This window comes from Lutra lutra, chromosome 11 (genome assembly GCF_902655055.1).
Source record: "Lutra lutra chromosome 11, mLutLut1.2, whole genome shotgun sequence".
NCBI classification, from domain to species: Eukaryota; Metazoa; Chordata; class Mammalia; order Carnivora; family Mustelidae; genus Lutra; species Lutra lutra.
The window spans coordinates 31295187-31319731 of NC_062288.1; the positions used below are offsets into that span (position 1 = coordinate 31295187).

General features: G+C 42.0%; 1 protein-coding gene across 2 annotated transcripts in view; it reads right to left on the reverse strand.

The window, feature by feature from the left end:
• Positions 1-24545, reverse strand: part of ELAPOR2 (endosome-lysosome associated apoptosis and autophagy regulator family member 2) — a 174970-nt gene that overhangs the window by 83550 nt on the left and 66875 nt on the right. Inside the window, exons 1-2 of one of the 2 annotated variants that reach the window (XM_047695727.1) lie at positions 7662-7680; positions 7413-7533 (exon numbers count right to left, since the gene is read on the reverse strand). Coding sequence is in view for 1 of the 2 variants with exons in the window: in XM_047695726.1 (XP_047551682.1) it covers positions 7413-7533 (121 nt within the window). In the remaining variant the exon portion in view is untranslated. Of the gene's footprint in view, positions 1-7412; positions 7534-7661; positions 7681-24545 lie in introns of those variants that run through there. The other variant, XM_047695726.1, reaches the window with a different exon arrangement.

Below are 24545 nucleotides of genomic sequence, written 5' to 3' on the forward strand. Positions count from 1 at the left end.
ACTTGGGGCATCAACATCTCACACAAAGCCTACTAAGGACAAAGTGTTTCTGTCCTTTTTCCATACAGAATGAATTTTCACAAATCTGATCAGATCTCAATGTTTCACCTATAGAATGAAACAGCAATGTCAGTCTCCAATTTAGGACACCCCAGGTATCTAATCCACACACATTCCATGGTTCTGGAGCTTTCTGAAAAGCCTTGAGAGTGTTACAGCTTTATCTTTTGGAATGAATAAAAAAGGACTCTATTCTAAATTAAGAATTTCTTTAGTTGAAGAAAGTATCAATTTTTTTCCTAAGACACATCAAATAATGAAAGAGTACTGTATGTATTAAGCACCAACAAGACTCTAGGCACAGGGGGAAAAAAAAAACGCCAACTTCTTGTTGTATATGAGGCTATAAATGCAAATGTGCTCTAAATTCTGAATGCTATTCTTTTACCTTTCAGAGATATATGTACAATTAGGAATGAAATCTACAGCCAGATCATTAATCCATTAAAAGGACCCAGAAAGCAATATATCTGAGGATTTTTACATGCTATTTTTAAAAAATCACTTGGTTATCCAGATCTTAACTTACATCACATTTCATCAAGAGATAAATGTTAAGGGAACATGGATGCCAAAAGAAGGGGGAAGAACACTTGTTCAGTATGTGCTATAGTATATTCTGAAGAGTCAGGACACCACAGAAGTTACAAACATGAACCCAGGAGCTGGACTGCCTGGGTTCAAATCCCCATTCTGCAAAGTACCTACATCCCAAGGTTTTGGTGATGCCTAATTAATTTGAGTCAATACATGTAAATCAGTTGTAATTGTGCCTGGCATGTAGCAAATAATGATGGGCTATTACCACTTCACATTATTATTATTAAGTTATAATTACAATTCGGGGCACTAAAGGTGATACGTATCACCTCGTTTAACTCCTTCAGACACCCATGAATAGCTGTCTCCAGGTCAAAGTCCTTGGTATGACACATAGGAAGGAGACTGTGAGATTTGCCAGAAACTCTGTCCCCTCTCATAATCTCCCCGACAGTCAGCCACGTGGCTCTCACAAGGCACTCAGGGAGACCCAGTGCTGCCTCTAGTCTGCACCTCTGCCCATGCTTCCAGCGCCTTAAAGGCTACTTCACAGCCCTGAAGTCTAGAACTTCTTTCAGAGTTTGCTTCAGAGATCCTCAGAGAATTATCATCTATGGCCCATTAAATATGGCATTTATTGGCTCAGTCCTCAGTAAGGATTTTTGACATGAACAATTTTTCAGTAACAATTCTTAGTAATGATTCTTTCTCAGTAACAATTTTTCATATGAACCTGCCAAGGCTTAGATAATTTTCCAAGGTTACTCAGCTGGTAACAGATGACTCTGAACTTCAAACTTAAATCTGCTTCACCATGAGCCCTTTTCCTGTGAGCAGAAGTCATCCATCTCTCCTTGGTAAGATCACCTCTGGTATTTCTATCTTTCATTTACTCTGCCCCTATACTATAAGTAACTTATTTACTTATCTGCTCTCTTATTAGATTGAAAGGTTATGGAAGACAGCAATCTTTTTAAGTTTATTTTTGGATCCCAATTGTCAAGAATATAGGAAATGATAAATGTTTGTTCAGTGAATGAATTAAAGCTCAATAAATAGCTGTGAACTAAATATTTTGCCCAAGACATACAAGCTGGTTGCAGAGCTGGGATTTAATCTCAGGCGTATAGCACACCTGACCATCATCACCCATGGGAGGTCTTTAACTAGACACCAGTATGGTAAGACTGCAAATGAACCTTGCAAAGCAAAGAAATTACATGAAATTAGTTAGACCTAGTATAAGTAATGCCATATAAAATTTTTCTAAATTAGGGGTGCCTGGGTGGCTCAGTCAGTTAAGCCTCCAACTCTTGGTTTCAGCTCAGGTCATGATCTCAGATCATGAAATTGACCCTATGTCAGGTTCTGTGCTCAGTACATGGAGTCCGCTTGTCTCTCTTCCTCTGTGCCTCCCCCACCCTCTCTTTCTCTCTCTCTCTCCAATAAATAAATAAAATCTTTTTTAAAAATTACTAAATTAGCAACGCATGTGTGTTTACACCTCTGTGTTCCAGAAATTGTATCTGCAGAAATTAGCCTGGGGGGGGGTCCAACTACACATTAGATAAAAGAGGCCTATAATCAACTAAACTTGGCAAACTGTGAGTAAAACAGGATGCCCTTAACACACAGGAAATGTTCTATAAGTGTATATTAGGTTTCTCAGAGATTTTAAAATGAAAATGTTCACTGCATCTCTCTGTGAGGGGATTCGCCACTTTCCAAACTTTCTCATATTTCACCACAGAAAACAATGAAACACTTTTTTCCATAAAGTATTTCCACAACATATTTCTTGGGGTCAGTGTTCCATGGAACAGACTCACGTCATGCTATGTGACTGGCACTTAGCGCCAAGTACTCAGGGCGCCCATGTGCACTTGCTCCTGTCCCAGTAACAACTTTTTACAAACAGAAACAGACTAGGAGTTGAATCCTGGGGAAATGCCTATACTAGGAAGAGCTATGACGCCAAGGATTGGATTTCTCTATCTCCCACTTATAAAGCTAAAACCAACTCTCTCTCCCTGAGAATCCTCCCTCTTCCTTCACTTCTCAACTGAAATAAAAATCTATTGACCCAAACCATCTTAAGTTACTCTGCTTCTGGATATGTAACAATATAGATGTGAGAGAAATCAAGAAACAGGAAAAAAAACTTATATTCAAGTTTTTCCTACTTTGTACCTTAGCACTTTTTGATCCAAGAAAACCAAATATTAGAACTTTATATAAATACGAAAGTAGAAGAAAAAAAATGCCCACAAGACTATAACCAATTTGATGACAACCTATCAAAAGGAATCACAGCTATCTGAAATAGTCATCCTCAATTAGAAAAGTGTGTTATGGTTGTACTCAAAGTTACACAATGACTACCATTTGAGGGAGTAAGTGATAGAAGATAACTCCCAAGAGGAAGAGATATCTCATTGTGTTCATTTCCCCCCTCAGGGCTCTAGATTTGTCTAAAAGAATGTAAAGAAACAGGTAGAGGGATTCTCACCCTACTCTCATTGGCCAGGCTTTTCTCTTTCCTCCTTTTAAAAAAATTTTTTTTATTTATCTATTTATTTATTTATGAGAGAGAGAGAGAGAGAGAGAGAGAGAGAGAAGGAGAGAAAGCAGAGGGAAGAGCAGGGGGAGAAGGACAAGCAGACCCCATGCACTGAGCTCAGAGCCCAATGTGGGCCTGATCCCACGACCCTGAGATCATGACCTGAGCTGAACTCATCAGTGATATGCTTAAGGGACTGAGCCACCCAGGTACACCCTGGCTCTTATTTCTAAGGTTTGATTTGATTATAAACAAAATGGCCTTTTCTCCAGGGAGATAGATAAAGATAGAGAAAAAGGAGGAGAGAGGGATAGGGCGGGAAGGAAGGAAGGAAGAGAGGAGGGATAAGAGAGAAGGTATCTCCACCTAGGGAAGCATTCCAAAAGACTTGTTTTTGATGATCTAAGAAGGTCAAGCAGACCCCAGAGGGTCAAGGGAAGATTTTAGGGAAATGGCCCAACAGTGGAGAAGAGACAGATTAGGGATAGGGGTTATATCCTCTTGTTCTGGGGAAAGACAAGGACTGTTGTAGTTCAGAATGGCATGCTATCTGCAAGCAGTCTCTGAGCGATGCCGAGACCTCACACGATGGTGATACCCACAAACACAAGACCCTTGGCACCAGGGCTTTGGAGAAGGAGCAACATTCTCTGGAGCTAAGCCTGGAATTACCAGACAGAGGGCTGAATATGAAGCATCTCAGTGGCCTGCCCTTAGAGCAGTACTACCTAAGAGACTAAGGAGCTTTCCACAGCAGAGGGGACAGGAGGACTATGGGGACAAGTGTCAGTTAATTACCAGAGGCTTCTCCATCCCATTTCCTGAGCCTTATAAGCTTCCTGCTCACAAACCATCCAGGATTCTAGCATAACACGAACTCCACTAACTTCACTTAGAGAAGCCTTGCAGCCAGATTTTATATGCTTTTTTAAAATTAACGATTATGGGGGCACCTGGGTGGCTCAGTGGGTTAAGCCTCTGCCTTCGGCTCAGGTCATGGTCTCAGGGTCCTGGAATCAAGCCCTGCTTCAGGCTCTCTGCTCAGTGGGGAGCCTGCTTCCCTCTCTCTCTCTCTCTGCCTGCCTCTCTGCCTACTTGTGATCTCTGTCAAATAAATAAATAAAATCTTAAAAAAATAATAAAATTAAATTAAATTAACGATTATATAATATACCTTGCTCATCAATTTTCTGAAAAATTTATAGCTTCTACCTCAACATTCCTATAAGCCTTTTCCTAAGGAAAGGCCTGTACTGCTTCCTTTCGATAAGAAAGAAAAAAAATCTCCCCAATTACATTCTGAAAAATCTACAGCAATTTCAACTAAGGCCAAACTCTGGGTCTGACTTCATTTAGAGACATTGAGATATGCGGAAATTAAGTCCTACACAGTCCTTGCCCTAGATATTCCTCACTCGTTTGAAGTGCCATACACCATAGTTTTATTTTGTCTTTGTGACCCAACTGCTGGGTCATATCGTTATGGCATAACTACTGAGTCTAGCAGCTAGGGGCATCACTTGCCATCCAAGTTCCTGGCATCATTCAGGCATGGTTTGCAAGAAGCATGCCATTCCTGAACCAGGATGCCCTTACCCTCCTTTGTCCTTGAAGCACAAGAGGGTCTACAGTCTTCTCTTGAATACGTCCACCAACAGCGCTTTACATCTCCTACGTGGGGCCCTGCAAGGCCTGCCATCCAGAAGTGGCAGTCTAAATCAGTGAGTAAGAGGCAGGCACTGGAATCAGGCATGTCTGGATTTGAATCCCAGATCTGCCACATCCTGGCTCTATGACCTGTGGTAAGGTACTTCCGATATCTATCTGAGAGGGCTGTTGTAAGGATACAATGGGACTAAGCACAGTGTTTAGTATACAGTCCGTGCATGAGAAATGACAGCTGTTATTAGCAATAGAAAATCTGAACCACTGAGCAAATACTCAGTTATTACCATAACTGCCTTCTGCAACACTTCAAAGGCTAGGAACTTGGTAAACACCAGGTTGAATGCTATGAATTAACTGAGTTTCTAAATTACTTAGATATGTAATGCTTTTTGTGCATTGTAGAATAATTTATAATTGTTTGCCTTTACCGTACAAAAAGAAGTCACTTTTCAGAGGCCAGACCAACAGTTTCTAGAGCAGACATAATCAGATTACATGGAAATCACTGAAAATTCAGATATCAGACAAAACACCAACATAAAAAATGTACTCAGCCATCACATAAGTATTGTCATTTGTAAAGTCAGTATCATTTTTAAAGTAAATAGTATCATTTTTAAAGTAATAACTTAGAGTCTTGATGACTAGTCAATTTTTTAGAAAAGCTCTAGCTGGAGTATCAGATTCATAACATTATCTGTGGAAGACTGTAGTAAATAACGTGCAAAAAATATATATATATGTCCCTGGTCATCCTCAAATAGAAATAATTCTTATTTAAGCGTCAATTCTATGATAAATATTTGAACCTTTGGCCAGTAAATGTAATCAGTGGTATGCTAATAAATGTTTAACAACTAGCTCTCAGTGGAAGAGGCATGTGATTTGTAGTGTTTGCCAATTTCCATGGTGTCAAATACTCCGCCCAGGCCCATTTCCAACTAATAATCAGCTTTCAAAAGCCAATGTTGGCCAGCACAATCCCTGCATAAGGAGTAGGGTTTATGATGGTTAGGTAGTCCACTCCCGCCCCCAGGGTTGTTTACAAGGGAACCAAGGTATTACCCCACAAGTAAAAAGTAAATAGAGACTAAAAAAATACACGGATTTTCTAGGAAAGTAACTGAAGCATTTTACAACACGCTAACTCCATAGGTATTTTTAAGACTGTTTCCATTTCCTGCACAAATCCTCCCTTACTGAGAGCTGACGCACTTTCTGCACAGGTGGCTGGGAACACCCCAGGTCATATCATCTTATTCCTATCCGACCCCACTATCCTCTTGAGTCTTGCTGGACTGAACCCTTAACCTGGCTTCAAGGATCCCAGGCTCTCTCTCTACTCATTTAGTATCATTTACGAAAAATAATGGTTTTCTCCACTAATTTTCCCCATGAGACATCTTCCATCTTCCTATCTCCCTTTTTTCAGTAAACCCACCACCTATGCTAATACTTCTCTCACTGGTAAGTGAGACACATTTGATGAATGGGAAGGAATTAACTACCATTTAATAATTTGCTTATCTATCTGCTCTTTTATTTGGAAACAGTTAAAAGTAAGATTTTAGGAAGACCATTTGAGAAATAGCAGGAAACACAAAATCTCTCTTTGTCTTACTTTCAGCTTTGAACTCCAGTCTGCCCCAAGACTACTTCACTGCAGGAACCTGTAGCTTACCAAATGAAAGGATTTTAAAAAGTGGAGTTTAGGGGCACCTGGGTGGCTCAGTGGGTTAAAGCCTCTGCCTTTGGCTCAGGTCATGGTCCCGGGGTCCTGGGATCGAGCCCCGCATCGGGCTCTCTGCTCAGCGGGAAGCCTGCTTCCCCCCTCTCTCTGCCTGCCTCTCTGCCTACTTGTGATCTCTGTCTGTCAAATAAATAAATAAAATTAAAAAAAAAAAAGTGGAGTTTATAAATGAAGACAAATGTAATAACCTATTTCTCTATTCACTCACAATGTTGGTCTCCCAACCTGTTTATCGCTCAGACAAGCTCCTGGATGCAATATTCATCAATTCTACCATCTCAATGGAGGTTACACTAAAAAGATAAATTGCACAATCTCTTAGGCTTAAAAAAAGAAACCCATTGCTAAACAGTGGAGTTCTGTGCATGGGTGTAGGTGATGACAGCACAACAATGCGAAAGCACTTCATGCTGCTGAACTCTACCCTTAAAAAGGGCTGAAATGGTACATTTTATGTTATATGTATTTTCCCAAAGTTTTTGAAAACTTTCTTAAAATGTAAAGAAAAAAATCCATTAAAAAGAGATTCTGCCACTCTGCCCTCTAGAGTTTCAACTGAGACAGTAAACCCGATTTTAAATGGATTTTTTAAATAAATAAATAAATAAATAAATAAATAAATAAACAAACATAGCATCCTCTAATTCTGCCTGTGTCTCATTACAGACTTCAGGCATCAGGGCGCCGAGGGTTAAGAAGAAGCTCTTGCTCTACTAGACACCAATGCTCTATGTTCCTTTTCCCCAAAGTTGCTTATATTCATTTTCATTCACTTCTTGGGCTGAAGGGATGTAGTTTAGTGAGGGAAGGAATGGTGCAAACGTCAAAACATACTGCATTCTTTGCCTCTCACGGGGTCAGGCAGGCCCGAGCAGTCGGCTGCGGAGTTCGGGATGGCCACTCTCCACCTGGAGCCGCTGCTGTCACACTCCGTGTATTCAAAGTGGTAGTCATTCTGCAAACAACCACAGAAACAAGCTGTTATTGGAGCCGGTTTTCATGGGACAACTGTGCTTTTCCATCAGTCCCAGCCTGTGTGCAAGCCTGACTGCAAACTGTCCTATGCTTGGCTCTCATTCTTACCCTCTTCCATTCATACCAAGCAGGGCTTTGTGCTTTGTTTTGTTTTGTTTTCTCAAAAACTATCAGGCCAGGCAGTGAGTTGGCACTGAGGATAGGATGAGGGGACGGTCAATGCGCCCAGGCTATGACCAGTGACCTTTGGTCTCACCTCTCCGAAAAGGCTACACTTCCCTCTTCCTCTTGCAGACATTTTAAGCTCCAAATAATTGATAGATAGGATTCTAAGAGCTAAATAATCCTCGGAAACTGAATGCTATCACTGTCCCCAGTTTTTCAAAGAAAGAACTATTCTCACTGACCTAATTCTCACTCTGTTTAAAAGTTACAGCAGGGGGACACCTGGGTGGCTCAGTGGGTTGAGCCGCTGCCTTCGGCTCGGGTCATGATTCTAGGGTCCTGGGATCGAGTCCCGTATCGGGCTCCTTGCTCATCGGGGAGCCTGCCTCTCTCTCCGCCTCTGCCTGCCTCTCTGCCTGCTTGCGTGCTTTCTCTCTCTCTCTTTCTGACAAATAAATAAAATCTTTAAAAAAAAAAAAAGTTACAGCAGGTATAATAATTAATCACCCAAACGCTAGTAAAGGACGAGCACTTTTTTAAGCACCTTTCCCAGACACATCCACCACAGCAGGCTGCCATCAATCACTGACTATAAAAGAGACATTTATTACAGATGCCAAATTAAGACCAACCCACTTATCTCTAGCCTCTGGATGCTTTGAAATTTTCACAGTGACCTCCCCTGATCTGAGCACATTACATGTGTGAGATGCTTGGACCGAGGGTGAACAAGGACACACCACCACTGGAGCATTTTAAGAGTAAAAGAAATTCTAAATCTTCATCCAAATATTTTCAATCCAGTATCTTATTTATTCAGTTTAATATCCCAGATGTTGTCGTCTGGATTCATCCACTCTATTTTACCTCCCTTACTGGATCAGTGACCAAAGGGAACAGAAATATCAAGTCCTATCAACATCGGGAAATCAGGCGCATAAGGTGAGAAGGTATGTATGTGTGTGCGCGTGTGTGTGCGCGTGTGCACGTGAGTCTTTGCACATGCATACATGTGGAAACATTAGCAGTTAAGAAATGAGCTCTGAAATCAGAAAGGTCTGCATTTGAATTCACACCCCCATTACACCAAATACAATTTATGTCATACTGGGCAAGCCACTTAACCTCTCAAAGCATCCAATTGTCATTAGGAAAATGAAAATAATAATATTTCTGGGGCAACTGGGTGGGTAACTCAGTTGTTAAGCGTCTGCCTTCAGCTCAGGTCATGATCCCAGGATCCTGGGATCGAGCTCCATGTCGGGCTCCCTGTTCTGCGGAAGTCTGCTTCTCCCTCTTCCACTCCCCCTGCCTGTGTTCCCTCTCTCACTGTCTCTCTGTGTCAAATAAATAAATTAATAAATAAAATCTTAAAAAAAAAAAAAAGAGTATTTTCTACCTTGTATAGTTGTTGTGGAAAGTAAGTAATAACACATGTAAAATGTTAGACACATTAAGCTACACTGCGTTAGCACTTGACAAATGGTTGAATTATTATCCTTACTAAGGACAGTGAGGGTAGAGAGGATGACACTGAGAAAGGAGTTAATGGTGATGTGGTAAGGCACAAACCATTTGAGTCTCTGTTTCTTCTGCTTCCATTTCTGCATATACTTAAGATAAAATGAGAAGGGGTCTTAAGTTAGAGAAGGTGGAATTATCAGGCTAGAAGCAAAGGTGTTATGCTGCATTTAGGCACTCCCCCAGAAATAAAATTTAGTATACCCTCCAGGCAATCTTCTATGAATATTATTTTTTTCCATTCAAACTTTTAACCAAGCTTGACAACAGGAAATCTGAGATTAAGTTGACAGGATCCTGGATTTCAAATATGTCTTACTGTCCGTTAAGGGCAAATCTACATACCTAAAAAAAAAAACAAACAATAAAAGGAGTCAAATAGGAAAGACTTTCTAGAGCGAACGATGTAAGGAGGGAGAAAAGAAGGGAGGGAGAAAGGAAAGCAATAAAAGTTCACTAAATTTAACTACACACAAAGGTTAAACACAAAAGTCATCACAAAGTAAAAGGTAAACAACAGAACAAACTGGTGAAGAAACAAAAATACAGCCAAGATAATTAACTTAACAAATGCTGGTTTCTAAAAACCAGCCCAGAAGAGAACAAATAACTACTTGAAATATGATCAAAGAACAGAAGCAATTCATTAAAGATTAATAAACTTTAAAAAGTTGGGGCGCCTGGTTGGCTCAGTGGGTTAAATCCGCTGCCTTCAGCTCTGGTCATGATCCCAGGGTCCTGGAATCGAGCCCAGCATCGGGCTCTCTGCTCAACAGGAAGCCTGCTTCCTCCTCTCTCTCTGCCTGCCTCTCTGCCTACTTGTGATCTCTGTCTGTCAAATAAATAAATAAAATCTTAAAACACACACACACAAAAAAAAAAACTTTAAAAAGTTAAACCTCACCAAAGATATACAAACTAGTTTCATCAGGTAGACATACCATTTTAAAATGATGTTTAAAAGCTGTCTGAGGTTACAGGGCAGTAAAAGGAACACTTGTGGCCTCTAATGAGAGAGTTAAGTGGTATAACCTTTCTGGAGAGAAAGAGATCTGTAAGTATCAAAAGCTTTAAAGTATTCAAAAAAATCTGAACCCCAAATCTCTCTGATATTATCGAATTCCAGGGGGAATCATATTTAATATGGTCACTGATTTCTGTGCAAAACTGCTCATCATAACTTTGATATAGCTAGAAGGAATATAATTAATCGGTCAACATGATATTTACCTGGTATCTTTCCCATACACCTGTTTCATTAACTACTTGTTAACAACTATATGGTTCAGGAAGGACCATAAATAACATTACCATTGTTCCACTGAACCTCCGATTGGTTAAGTGATTTAGCCAGGGACAGCCAGCTAACATGCAGCATAGCTGAGAGCCCAAGTCAAGCCTTGTGTTTTTTCTTAACCAGTGTTCTCAGTTTATGTAATGCTATTCTGCTTCAAAGAGGTTACTGTTTTAAAATAGAGGGAGTAGTAGAAGTTTCTAATATAAAAGCCAGATGGTTACACAGTCTACCAGTCATCTTAAGGATGGCTCATATTCAAACAGAATACAAGAGTACACAGAGAAGCAGAGAACCTACAATTCCCCCCATGTCTGTGTTAGTTTTGCACAGCTGCTGCAACGAGTCACCACACAGCCACTTACGACAGCCTCCATTTACCCGTCCGCAGTTCTGGAGGCAAGAAGTCCAACATCAGAATCACTGGGCCAAAATCAAAGCTGTCAGCCTCCCTCCAGAGGCTCCACGGGAGAACCCGCCCCTTGCCTCTTCCCATTTCTGGTGGCTGCTGGCATTCATTGGCTTAGGAGAGCATCACTTCAGTCTCCGTCCCTGTGGTCACACTACCTTCTCCTCTTCTGTCTGATCTCCCTCTGCTTCATGCTTATAATGATTACATTTAGGATCCTCTCAAATAATAAAGATTAATTTCCCCATCTTCACTTTTTCACATCTTCAAAGTCCTTTTCTCCATAAAAGACAATTCACGGGTTCTAGAGATGAGGACACGTGTATCTCTTTTTGGGTGGGGGAGAGACGTTACTCAGCCTCCTGCAGTCCACCCTCTGGCACCAAAGATGCATGTCTCTCTCACATGCCAAATACCTTCACCATATCCCAACATCAGCTCAAGTCTCAGCCCATTACAGCATCAACTCCAAGTTCAAAACCTCATCTGTATCTCATCAGTTCAAAAATCCCAAATGTGCTCCTCTACATCACGTATATGGAGCCACTCTGGCTATGATCCACACTGGGGCAAAATTCCTCTCTATCGGGGGCCTGTGTCACCTGCTTCCAAAATACAAGGGTTTTGGACCTTAACCACAGTTACAGATGATCCCCTTCCAGAAGGGATAAACTAGAAGGGAGGAAGGCCAGGAATAAGTCAACAGCCCTAAGTAATTTCAAAATCCAGCAGGGGAGACTGCATTGGGTTTCAAGGCCGAGAAATAATCCCCTGTAGTTTACAGCTCCAGCATGGGGCCAGAGTCATTCTTGGGCTTGGTTTTTTGTTTTTGGAAAAGTAGAACATGTTTGCAGCTGAGCAGTTTTAGTAGGCTGTTTCTTGCCTGTAAATTTTGGGATTCCAACAGCCTTCCTCCATTTCATCCACCTCTGTCCCTTTCAGATCAGGTCAGCAGTATTTCTGCTCATGTTCTCAAAAACCTTGTGGTCTCCTGTGCAGTCACAGGATTCATGCCATTAGATGGAGGAGCCACCACAGATCTTTCCTGAACAGTCCCATCCCTATTGCTGGCTTCTGCTGAGGTGGTTATAGAAACCCACGAGTCAGGCACCTAGTTTCTGTAGCACTAGCAAAAGGATTTCCTTTCCAGTGAGTGTGTCTCACTCTTTGGCTTCTTTCTCTCCACAGCGTCGTTTCCCAACTGTGTGTGGGTCTCCTAATTTTACCATCTTTTGCAATCTGGACAAGATGAGAAGTTCCCAAATCATCAAGTCTGGTTTCCTTTTTGTTTAAGAAATTTTTCCTTCAATATACCTGTTTCCTCTTACGTTTTACTATAAGCAGCAAGGAGAAACCAGGCTCTCCCTTCAATACATAAATCTGCTCTGGAAATAACCAAGTCCATCCCTTGTAAGTGTTGCCTTCCACACATCCATAGAACAAAATTCTGCTACCTTTACTGCTGACTACATAACAGGCATTGTCTTTCCTCCAATTTCCAAAGGCATACGCCTCACCTTCTCAGTCCTAACTGGTAGCACCTTTACTATTTCTACCAACATTATGCTTATGACAGCTTACTTTTTCTCCAAGACAATCTCGGCTTTTTCCACTGTGCTTCTCACTGAGTCCTCGCTGGCAGAGTCTGATATCCCTGTCTTGGCCAACAGTCTGTTCAATCCAGGCTTTCCCTATCATGTGCCTTCAAACTCTTCCAATTTCTGTTCCTTACCCAATTCTAAAGCCATCTGCACATTTTTAGGAACATGTTCCAGCAGCTCCCCACTAGCCATTACCAAACTCTGTATTGGTTTTCCTACAGCTTCTGGAATGGGTGACCACAAAGTCAGCAGCTTAATACAGAGATGCCTTCTCACAATTCTATCTTCAAGTATCACTGATCAGCCAAGCCAGGCTCTCTCTGGAGATTCCAGGGAAGAATCCATTCCTTGCCTTTTCCAGCAACCAGAAGCCACCAGCACTGGCTGGCTTGTGACCACATCACTTCAGTCTCTACCTCTGTGGACACATGGCCTTTCTCCTCCCGCTTTAACTGCATTTAGGGCCCACTCAGATAATCTCCCATCTCAAGATTCTTTTTTTTTTTTTTAACATTTTATTTATTTATTTGACAGAGAGAGATCACAAGTAGACAGAGAGGCAGGTAGAAAGAGAGGGGGAAGCAGGCTCCCCGCTGAGCAGAGAGCCCGATTTGGGGCTCGATCCCAGGACCTGTGAGACCATGACCTGAGCCGAACACAGAGTCTTAATCCACTGAGCCATCTCAAGATGGCTCCGGCATCTCAAGATTCTTTTTTTTTTTTTTTTTAAGATTTTATTTATTTATTTGACAGAGAGAGATCACAAGTAGATGGAGAGGCAGGCAGAGAGAGAGAGAGAGGGAAGCAGGCTCCCTGCTGAGCAAAGAGCCCGATGCGGGACTCGATCCCAGGACCCTGAGATCATGACCTGAGCCGAAGGCAGCGGCTTAACCCACTGAGCCACCCAGGCGCCCCCTCAAGATTCTTTTTCACCTCTAAAGGTAACATTCACTGGTTCCAAGGATTAGGACTTGGGCAGGGGACCATTCTTCAGTCTATCACAACCCCCATTATAGAAAAGCCTCGACCAGCCACGCACTTACATAAGGACAAACTTGTTTCTCTTCTTCCCAGTTATTTGTATTAGGAAGTCTTTCCTATTTTCATATCCCACTGAGAAGTTCCCGGCCCTCATATGTAAAATGCAGGTAATTTGTTATCATCCTTGCAAAGTAATGATGCTGAGAAGTCTGACATGAATTTCAAATGAAGACCCCAGAATAAATAGGAAGCTCAGAAAGCGCTCATGGACCACTGGACCATTGCCTCTGTGTCATTCAATTTGCCAGCTCGGGGATGAGAACAGCAATAAGAACAGGTCAAAGGCATATTGTGTTCTCTAGCTGTAATGGTAGATGTCATGTACCAATTAGTTTTCCTAAAATTCTTTATCCTCCCTGCCTCCTCCAGATTACTGACCTCTGAAGGGCCACAATTACTTCCATATTACAAAATTCTTAGGACTATAGCAAGAAGCTTTAACTGTGTTTATTTATAATTTAAAAATACTGAAATCCAGACCTGTTTCATGGAGAGGGCAGCACTCAGGGTTGGGAATTTAGATTGTAGCCCAAGCTAGATGGGTTTTAAATTATTTAATAGGCTATTTCATCTGAGCTGGTAACAAAGCCCTTTTTTTAAATCTGTTTCTGAAAGCGACCTTAGATCCATAGCAAAGATGTAAGAAATACTGTGATATAGTAAAATCACTAAAGATACAATATCTGCTCCAGCAAATATTCTGAGTGGCGTTCAAGGTCCTGATTTACAGCCAACTCCAAAAACTCTAGCCACAGACTTACCTAACCATTTATCACTTAAATTGATCCCTTGCAAAGAAGAATTTCCCAGGTGTTAAAGAGCAATTAAAAAGGTAAAATTTGAGGGCGCCTGGGTGGCTCAATGGGTTAAAGCCTCTGCCTTCGGCTCAGGTCATGATCTCAGGGTCCTGGGATGGAACCCCAGGTCGGACTCTCTGATTGGCAGGGAGCCTGCTTCCCCCCCCACCCCCATCCCCCACCTGCCTCTCTTGTGATCTTTGTCTGTCAAATAAATAAAATCTTTTTTAAAAAAAGGTAACATTTTTTCTTATAAAATATGGAATTAATACCCACCAAAAATTTTATTTATCATTAATCAGCAAATCAATCAGTAACATGTTATAACCAGTCAAAGGAGAATTCAAAGAACACACAGAAGCGGGCAATCTGGAAAGTGAAATGAACTAAGAGATGCTGAGGGGTAAATATATGGAGGGTACTTGGTTAATTGCATTCAGAGGATAAAATACACTTTCATTTCCACAGACAGGAGCCGTTTGTATGACTATCGGTTTCCTACAACTCAACAATGCTGTAAAATAGTTCAAAGACAAAGGTATAGGCTGCCACAGGAACTGATCTTTCCACGAAGGGCACCACGCAGGACACCTGGTCATCTTTTCTGCCTATTTCAACACGCTTCGTAAGTTTTCCTGGCAAATTGTGGGGGTAGAATTCCTGACAATTTTCCCTCCACTTCAGGCTCCAGGTAGTTTATCACCAAACAGACTGACAGAAGTCAGCGTGCGCTCGAAGAACAACGCAACACCAGCTCACAACCCATCCTCCTCCAATCATGAACCGGACGAAGCAGCTGGTCTTACTCCACTCAAAAGATGGCGGCTATTCAAACAGTTCTGCCAATCCCAGAATACTGCGGCACAGGGACACTGCCCCAAATAACAAAGCGATGGGATCCTTTGAAAATTTTACAGTGTAAATATGTGGGAACCAGGAAACAACCCAAAAAAGACACAGAACATGGAATTACTCCTGATCACCAGACACTTAAGGAAAGATTATCCCCCTAGAAATCATGGTACACCCCCCCACACATGATCTCTTCCCATAGAAGCCTTGGCCTTTGGGCTTCCATGCTCAGCTCTACATCACCCAATTTTAGAAGTGAGTTTAGCCAGAGTCCCCCAACTCCCCTTACCCCCGATGGCTCCTCTTAGTAATTTTTCATCCACTGACCACCCCCCCACCCCGCTCCTTGCCTACAAACCCCCACTGATCCATGCTATATTCAGAATTGAGCCCAGTTCTATATTAAGGTCTCTGTACTCCTATTTCAACAGTTTCTGAATAAAATCTGTTTTTACTACTTGAACTGCTGACCAGTTCTGCTTTTTCTCTAATACCCCCAAACACAAAAATCATTTATGGTACAAAAGCTTCATTCATTCACAGAAAACCTGGGGTACTGTCTCCCAATTATGATGACAATTGTTACAATCTAACTACACGGAGGCTCGACAATGCTTCAAATAACTCTCACATATAAATATAATATGCATACGTACATATATATCTTGACAACACATGTTTTTATAAAACATTAACATATGTAATGATTTGTGTCTGTATCAACAGATACCATTTTTATACATGAACATTAACATTTCATTCTTAACTATGTGGTACTTAATAAGTACTGTGACCTAAGTGCTATGGGGAAGATTGAAAATAATTAAAACACATAGTCCTTGTCCTCAATAAGCTTCTGATTTTGTTGGAGTGGACAGGACACACACATACACACATACCCTGTCATTCTATAAAAGAGCATATACACGAAGGGCTCTGAAGTGGAACAGAACATCACAGGTCAGTGTTCAAGTAAAAACTCCATCTGGTGAAAATTACCAGATCCCTTAACTCTCCCAATAAGTACAATGTTGTAGTACTTCTCAATCAACTCATCACGGCCAGTTTTTCCCTAAGCCTTCCAACAAATACCTATTTCCTGGCACTCAAATGGCTTGCCTACTAGGGGCTGTGTTTTCTGGAAAAATAAGGTAGAATGTGCATGATGGGACCTCATTATATACTGATTACAGGGTCAGACCAAATATCTGCGAGCTGAAACCACCAGAAAAGGCTTTGAGGAGAAATCCCAGAAAGATAACAGGGTTTTTAAGTCTTCAAGGGCCCCTGAGCCTTTCTAATAAATTAGCCAGTAAGACAGGGTGTGACAAACAGCGAGATGAGGCCCAAAGGTAATACGCTGGAAGGTATGCAGTGAAATACAGCAGCCTAAGGACAGACAGACACCTGACGGACTGAACTAATAAAAGAACAAACGAAGTTGCCTGATCTTCTGGACTCTGAGGTTTGTTCATGGCAGTGACCCACCCATGAGAAATTCAGCTCCCACGTGCTCCCCACCTAGCCTCAATAGTCAATTAAGAAGTGACCACAGTTAATTATCAAGGCCCACTAGATGGGCACAAATTGTAGTACAGAACCAAAAATAAAGATTTTTAAAAATATTTTATTTATTTATTTGACAGAGAGGGAGGGACAGCGAGAGAGGGAACACAAGCAGAGGGAGTAGGAGAGGGAGAAGCAGGCTTCCCGCTGAGCAGGGAGCCCGACATGGAGCTCGATCCCATGCCCCAGGGATCGTGACTGGAGCCGAAGGCAGACGCTTAACGACTGAACAACCCAGGTGCCCCCAGAATAAAAAATACAGAGGCAGTAAGAGGCCTCAGGCCTCAAAGAAGAGAGCGTGCTGATACCTAAGAGAACACACATAGAGGAATGGAACCAAAGGAAGCAAATGAGATCCATTTCCTTCAGACAGGGTTCTTCTCTTTGCATGTTTTTATGTAAAGCATTGAGAAGAGCAGAGCCCTGTGTTGGATGAGAGAGTCTGCACCTCATCTGGGACAAAAGCTCCGGAACTGAAGTGCTCAGCAAAGAGCTTGGCGCTGTATTTGAGAAAGCGAGACAGTGAGAAGGAAAGTGAGCATGAGACGGTAGTCCACAGCACAAATACTTCAACTCGGCTTCCCGTGAGGGAGCATCCTCGCCCGACTTCTGTGGGAAGGTCGAAAGGGTGAGAATACTTCATGCAGACACACATCCATCTTATAATAAAAACTTCCTTAGCCAACATTATCGAGTACGTGTGCACAGTAGCAGGGTGCAGTAATATTTATATTCAGATTTTTCTTTTATAAAAGGAACAAGAAGTTACCATGGGAACCTCAGGCTAAGTAAAGTAATAGGTATCTAATCTATTTATGACACATCCTTGTCTCTGCATTTGCAGACACTACTGCTTTTTAGAAATTATTTTATTTTTTTAAGATTTTATTTATTTATTTGACAGAGATCACAAGTAGGCAGAGAGGCAGGCAGAGAGAGAGGAGGAAGCAGGCTCCCCACGGAGCAGAGAGCCCAATGTGGGGCTCGATCCCAGGACCCTGGGATCATGACCTGAGCCGAAAGGCTTTAACCCACTGAGCCACCCAGGCACCCCTAGAAATTACTTTAAAAGAGCTCATGTTTTAAATCTGAGTTCAGAGTCTGTTTTGGTCAACAAGGAATTTCATGTATTCACTGTGTAAACCAATATAGATGGATTGGGTTCCACCCATGTGCCAACTGTAGACATGTGGATGCTGGGGATACTGCAATGAACCAAGCAGCCAAGTCCCTGCTCTCATGGGGCTTACATTTTTGTATCAATGAAAGTGCCCAGGGCTTCTGGGAAAAATCCAGCTTAGACCATTTTTCTTCTATGGTGTCTCTGTGCAAGCTTGTAAAGGGTAGGCAATAAACCAGCAACAACAGACCTAGGTCCCAATCTCACCTCTGCCAGTGTGAAACTGTGAGAGGGAAATGGAACGGACCCCATGAGAGAAAAAGTTGTTTTTCTTTCTTTGTGCCTTTTCTGGTTCCTATCCTTGCTAGGATCTGCACCACCACCCCACTCTGCACAGGCCTTATAATGCAAATAGCATATGTTCTCCTTTTAAGGGATAGGACTTAATGATTTCTCTAGAATAGATAACATCTAAGGAAGGACCAGGTGAGAATGACCTAACGAAGCTATCACATACTTATTCCAGACTGCTGGCACCAGATAGCTCCACACCAAGGCCCTGGCTCATGGAATAACATTTGACTCTTGTCTTTGTTCTAACTGGTTCCTGGAAGCCCAAGAGGACAGGTGTACCAGACCACAGTCCTCAAAAAAGAAACCTCCAGACCCCAAACAAAGAGAAGACTCAAGCTCTTTTCCTTTCTGGGTCTCCCAGACTGTCTGTCTGTATCGGTCTCTTTCTTCCATAAATCTGCTTTCACCTCATGTTTGACTTCCATCCTTCATGAAGTCAAAGACTCCCTTGGCTGGTCCAGCAGGACACCCTGTGGGTCCTTGGACCTGGCCTGCCTATATCCAAATATAAGACCCTGAACAACTCAACCAATACCCTGCACCCAAATTCCTCTTCATGTTTAAAAGAAAAATCTATATTTGTACAATTATAGTCTGTATCTCATATTTTCACTGTTCTTAATAAAGGGAAACCAACTATCTCTGTCACTCTCCTGTACTGTGAGGGCAAGTTTCAAAAAAAGAAATTCTAAACCAAGTCTACTGATGAAGAAATGATGGAAACTTCAATTTCCTCCAGAAATTTATAGCTAGACAACCTATAATAATATCAATATTAGAAATATTAATTTTAAAATTCTCATAGAAAGTACTGAGGAAAATGTGTTATAAAGTCTTTAAACACATGGAATCACTATGTTATTATATAACTACATTTAAACTTGCTAAATTAAATATATATTCTCTTTGCATCCACAAATCCACAAAAGAGTAATTTCTCAAGGGATCAAGGAGTGAAAAACAGTAATACTTTAAGATGACAAAAATAAAGATATTAGAAGTGAAAATGACAACAGATGCAGGTGTCAACAATTTTTTGGAAGATGAAAAGCACAAGATAAGCTTTACTGACTTATCAAAGTAAGAAAATCTGAAAGCTAAGGGCTACATAGGCAGATGATAAGAAGAAGAAGGAAGATTTGAGCTGCAGGAACTCTCAGAGATGAAAACACCAAATCTCTCAGAAAGCAGAAAGATCTATAAACAGCAAGACTGGATGAAAATCTGATAAAGAATGTAGACCCCTCCTTCCCAATTCCCTTCCACATCATGATGAAAGACAAGGATTATTTCCTCTACAAAAACATAATTAGGGAGATTCACGGACATGAGTACAGCAGCTGGAAGGAAAGGCCTTACAGACAATAGGGGACCACGTGAACAGCTTCCTACTGAATGAAGAGACCCACTTCAAGGACACTTCCCCATCAACACTGAAACCCAAGCCCAGGCAACTCCAACATCACCGTCCTTTCCACTTGGACCCCCACCCCCAAGACTAGCACAGCCACTTTCTTGTGCCAAAGGAGCCCTCGGGGGATGTGACACCTCACATCAGGATGGTTAACCCTATCATTTTAGCTGATTTTCACATCCGCTTACATTAGAATTGAGACTAGCTAGAATCTCAATTTTGTCCTTTGTCCACAAATACGATAAATATTTTTGTTATTAACAATAACACTAACAACATTTGCAGAACCTTAAAAGCTTTCCAAAACAATTTTCAGAACATTTTGTTACTTGAGTTGGGCCACACAATAGCCCTACAGAGGGAGCAAGGGTCTTACGTTGGTCATCATGGCCACTGTCCTTTTTCATTGGCCATCTCCTACTGCTTGGATGGTGACCACCAGCAGCCTAAGTGACACCTGTCTTCCACACCTGTTCTTCCAGGACACTCCCCAGCTAGTTCTAATGATGTCATCCCTGCTCAAAACCCTGCAATGATTTCTAGTTGGCTGAAGAAAAAGTCTATGATTCTAGCAGAGTATAAAAGGTCTTTCGTGATTCATTCTCTGTCTACTTTCCACATTTCATTTCTCACCGTTTCGTGGATGAAATATTGAAAGGGGATCAAATTCGCTATCCTCTTCCTTGCCTCCAGACTCTAGCACATACATGACTTTTTCTCTGCCTGGACGTCTCTCTCTGTCGGTACCTGGTAATAGCCTCAGGGCACACGTACAGTAACAAAGCACACTGTAGCCAGTTCTCTTCCAGGCTCACCCCTCACATTTGCAGGACCACCTTTGCACCCCACACCTTAAATAACCTCCATGTGTACAAGTGACAATCCCAGCTGCATATCCACGGTCTGTCATCTCTCCTTTCCCAATCACGGTCTACAATCAGGTGCACCTGGGAAAAGCCCAGGAAGGCCCTGAAGGCAATCCTGGGCCTTTAAAGCATGGAGTTCCAAAGTCCTGTCATCCAGAGCATAGGATAAAAGGGTGGGGGGAGTGGAGAACATGACATCAGGTGGGCACGGCTGACAAGGCAAGAGAAAGAACACAATGGGGCGAGAACCAGAATTAGGCCCTCTACAGCAGAGACCAAGGTAGGAGCCAAACTTGCCTGGTCTGAAGGTGTTACCAGTCCCCATTATATAACAAGAAGAAACAAGAAAGAGAGCTGCCACTTCCTAAGACAGAATTTCCTAGGAGGGAGGGAGAATCTGTCTACCTTTTGAAGTTTGTTTTTTTTTTTTTTATTTTTTTTTCTCCTAACCCAAATTAAAACTCTACAATGGTAAGCAGAAGTTCAATTTTTCCAAAAGGGGGAAAAGCTAAATCCTTGGAAATCCACCTGTTATGTCTAATTACATATGGCTACAAGCTTATCTGCCTGAAATAGAAACTACAAATTTTTGGATATGAATCAGGCTGAAACTGAAAAGGCACCCTTGCTTCTGCCAAATTTGAGCAACTACTTACTATTTAATAAGCACCAAGAGAAACTTACTATTTAAAAAGCACCAAGAGAAATAAGCATCGAAAGTTTCAGAAATGTATTAAATATACCCTGTGACACATCGATCCCACTTCCATTTCCAGGCATGTAACCCAAAGAAGACACAATAGGTTTGCGATTTAGGATTATTTAAAATACTAAGAATTTGGGCACCTGGGTGGCTCAGTCATTAAGCATCTGCCTTCAGCTTGCTGGAGTCACGATCCCAGGGTCTTGGGTTCAAGCCCCGCTCCGCGGGGAGCCTGCTTCTCCCTCTCCCACTCCCCCTGCTTGTGTTCCCACTCTCCCTGTCTCTCTTTCTGTCAAATAAATAAAATCTTTGTAAAAAAAAAAAATACTAAGAACTTGAAAATAATCTAAATGTGCAACCATAAAAGATTAGTTAATAAACTGTGTACTCATGACAGGACTGCAGAGAGTCCTGAAGTGATAATGCCGGGGTCATCCTTAATCAAAAAATACTTCTGAGGGCGCCTGGGTGGCTCAGTGGGTTAAGCCACTGCCTTCGGCTCAGGTCAGGATCTCAGGGTCCTGGGATCGAGTCCCGCATCGGGTTCTCTGCTCGGCAGAGATCCTGCTTCCCTCTCTCTCTCTCTGCCTGCCTCTCCATCTACTTGTGATCTCTCTCTGTCAAATAAATAAATAAAATCTTAAAAAAAAAAAAATACTTCTGACATTTAAGTGTAATATCAAGGTTAAGAAACACTATGCCTGAATCCTTTTAAAGCATATGAGGGTATAATCACTACATGGAAAAATGACTCGGGTATATATCCCAAAAGACTGACGACCGTGAACCAAATGCTGACCATAGTGATCTCTGTTTTCTCTTTCGTGAATCTGTATTTTCCAATTTTTCTACAGTTACAATGTATTGCTTTCTCTAGCTCAGGTAGGCGCTTTGCTAAGACATAAAAAACATTCATATTTCTCCTGACTTTAGGATAAGGCACCTACTCCATTATCACTCATGAGTTTCTCTGATGAGTGTCATTCGCCACCCGAGCAAGGCCTTCAGGGCAAAGGTCTCAAGACTTGGGTCACATAAATTCTGTACCAGGGAGCTCGGAAGAAAAGACCCAGAGCGTAAGTGCTGCAGAAGCAAGCGGACAGGAGGAGGATTCTGCTCAAAGGAGGGAAAAGAAAAATGTGAACAGCCAAACGGGAGAAAAGAGGACAAGGAGGTGAAGGAGTTCTGAAAATGCACTTTGCTGACTTCATTGTTTGGCTAAGGAAAAGGCAAACTTCGCATGTGAATCCAGCTAAGCCGCTGGCAGAGTTCAGCCAGAAAAGATTTATAAAAATACATTTTAAATTCAAAAGCTAATGGTCGTCAATGCTGCCACCTGAAATTTAGCTTTACCTCCGAAGGGTGTCTAGAGAAACAGCGCAGGTAAAAGTGGCTCTGGACAGTTTGACATCCAGTCACGGTTTTGCACGCAAATTTTGTGAGCTCAGTAAAAATAAGCTAGTTAACTTCTTCTGCACTCAATGGATGGTGTAAGAATCTCTCAAATCAACAGAATTTTTAAAAACCCTAATAAATCCTAATAATACCTACTCTCGTAACGACACTCCTAGAAAACAAACTTAAAATATCTACTTTTCTTTTTAATCAGAAAAAGTAAGAATTGTTCTGTCTGGCTAGCATCCTTCTCCCATTTCTTCAGGTTACGGCATGCCCCTTGCCATCTTTACTTTGGTGGGGGGCAACTATTCTAAGATTCCATGCAGTTCTGACTGGACAGCCCATCTCAGAACACCTTCACATGAACATGCTATCTGGCCAGTATCAGTAAAGACTCACTGGTGTTGGCCAAGATGGAGAAAGCCCACTACAGCTTCTCTTTCCCCAACCTGCCCCAAAAAACAAAAATCAAAACAGAACAGAAAATAGCAGGTGGGCTGGGGAAGAGAATCACAACTTGACGAATAACTAGCACACAGGGAATTCCTTTGCTGGCTTCTCTTCTGACTTTATCTCCTGGCTTCGAGCTGAGGGTGCGCCAAATCAGGGATCTGGCTGGTAGGTGCGGGCTGCAAAGACTCCAAGAGAATCCTATCTTTCTGGCCACAAGACCAAGCAAAGTGAACTCTGTGAGCTGGATACGGAGGGAGCGGGGAGGTGGGGACCCTGTGCTGCTTCTTGTGTCCTCTGTTTTCTTGCAGCCCTGTCCCGAGGCCAGCCCCAGGTGCAGAGCAGCGCCGATGTCAGGCATCGATGTGAGGCAGGCAGCTTTACCTCCAGAGAAAACCCTTCTCTCTGGCTGGAGGAACTGAACAGGGGCTCCTGCAGCATAAAGTTCCAGAAAGAATCCTCCTTCTTCTTCCTCTCCCTTCCTTCTCTTCCCACTTCACCCTAGTCAAGCAGAATTACAGAAAAGCATGGAGGCTAAAACTATGCAGTAATCCATCCCTCTGGCCAGAGGCAATACAAAAAGGGAGCCCCCGAGAAAATACCCCAGAGGAATAGGGAAGGGGGTCTTTCAGTTCTGTATCGGAACCAACACCACAAGTCTCTGGGCTCCCCTTCAAGCTGGGGCTGTGCGGCATCGAGTGAAAGCAGCACAGGTCCTTCACAGAGAACTCAACTAAGCTATGAACCAGAGCTCCAAACACCAGAAAGAAACAATAGCAAATGCTCTGAAAACTGAATTAACACTGGAACCGCCACATACCAAAGGTGACCTGTGGTCTGAACTGCACCAGCCAACTGCCTGCTAACACAGACAAAAACCTTTACAAGGGATTGTAAAAGGACCCAGAGTCTCACAGTGGAATTTTGTTTTTAATTGATGTACATTGGACAAATAACATTAGATTGGTTTCAGGTGCCCAACACAGTGATCAATATTTGTTTATAGTGCAAAACGATCACAATTAACGTCCATCACTACACATATGTACAGATTTTTTCCTTGTGATAAGAACTTTCAAGATTTATTCTCTTTGCAACTTCCAAATATGCAATACAGCATTATTAACTACAGTCACCATTCTGTACGTTATATCCTTGGGACTTGTTTATAACTGGAAGTTGTACCTTTTGATCCCTTTATCCCTTTTGCCCACCCCGCCCCCAACACACTCCAACTCTGGCAATTGCCCATCTGTTCTCTGTATCTATGAGCTCTGCAACATAATATTTTAAATATCCAGAATATAATCCAAAACTGTTTGATATACAGAGAACCAGGAACAATCTGACAAATACATAAGAGAAAAGACACTAATATGTGATAACCTTCAAAATGCACAAATATCAAAATCGTGAAAGAATTTAAAGCAGCTCGTATAAC